Source organism: Apis dorsata, unplaced genomic scaffold (assembly GCF_000469605.1).
Source record: "Apis dorsata unplaced genomic scaffold, Apis dorsata 1.3 scaffold_631, whole genome shotgun sequence".
In the NCBI taxonomy this organism is placed as follows: Eukaryota; Metazoa; Arthropoda; class Insecta; order Hymenoptera; family Apidae; genus Apis; species Apis dorsata.
The window spans coordinates 1,354,839-1,355,433 of NW_006263826.1; the positions used below are offsets into that span (position 1 = coordinate 1,354,839).

Genomic DNA, 595 nt, shown 5'->3' on the forward strand with positions numbered 1-595 from the left:
ATCAGCTAATATAAACATTATACCACAGACACTGACTTGCTACCAGAGGGCTTTTATGCTTGGTTGTATTGCTTGTTATAGTAACTTTTAATAAAAAAATCACTGTATATTACACCATAACGAGCCATATGTGTAAATTGTTTTGCAATATTGATAATTTTTTTTATTTTTATTGATAAATCATTCCTCTTGTGTAATATTTTTAAAAATGTGTAGATTTATCGAGTTTTAATTAAAATAACTAAATAAGTAACGATTGATTTTATTATTACAGAGTAACTACGCCTTCGAACACGCAGACCTTAACTTCCCTAGGTCGTCTCGGGGGACCTATTGAGAGGCTTCTTGTAGAATTAACGCTTTCGGTGTTGATAGTTCTGGCCCATTTCACATCGGAATCCTCAAAAACTTTACCAATGTTAATCTCTTCAAAACCAGCCGGTGTATTAGCCGCGGCTTACACGGCGGCTACTTTAGTTTCAGTGAGTATACATATATATATTTCTTTCTACAAAATAACAAAACAAATTTCTTAACGTTGAAAAAAAAATATGAAAAACAGTGTATATTCTCTCTCTCTCTCTCTCTCTCTCTC

General features: G+C 32.8%; 1 protein-coding gene across 1 annotated transcript in view; it reads left to right on the forward strand.

Moving 5' to 3' along the window:
- LOC102671282 (neurogenic protein big brain) overlaps nucleotides 1-595 on the forward strand; it is a 13,593-nt gene that overhangs the window by 9,786 nt on the left and 3,212 nt on the right. Inside the window, exon 3 of the mRNA XM_006621672.2 lies at nucleotides 275-482. Within this exon, the coding sequence (XP_006621735.1) occupies nucleotides 275-482 (208 nt within the window). The remainder of the gene's footprint in view (nucleotides 1-274; nucleotides 483-595) is intronic.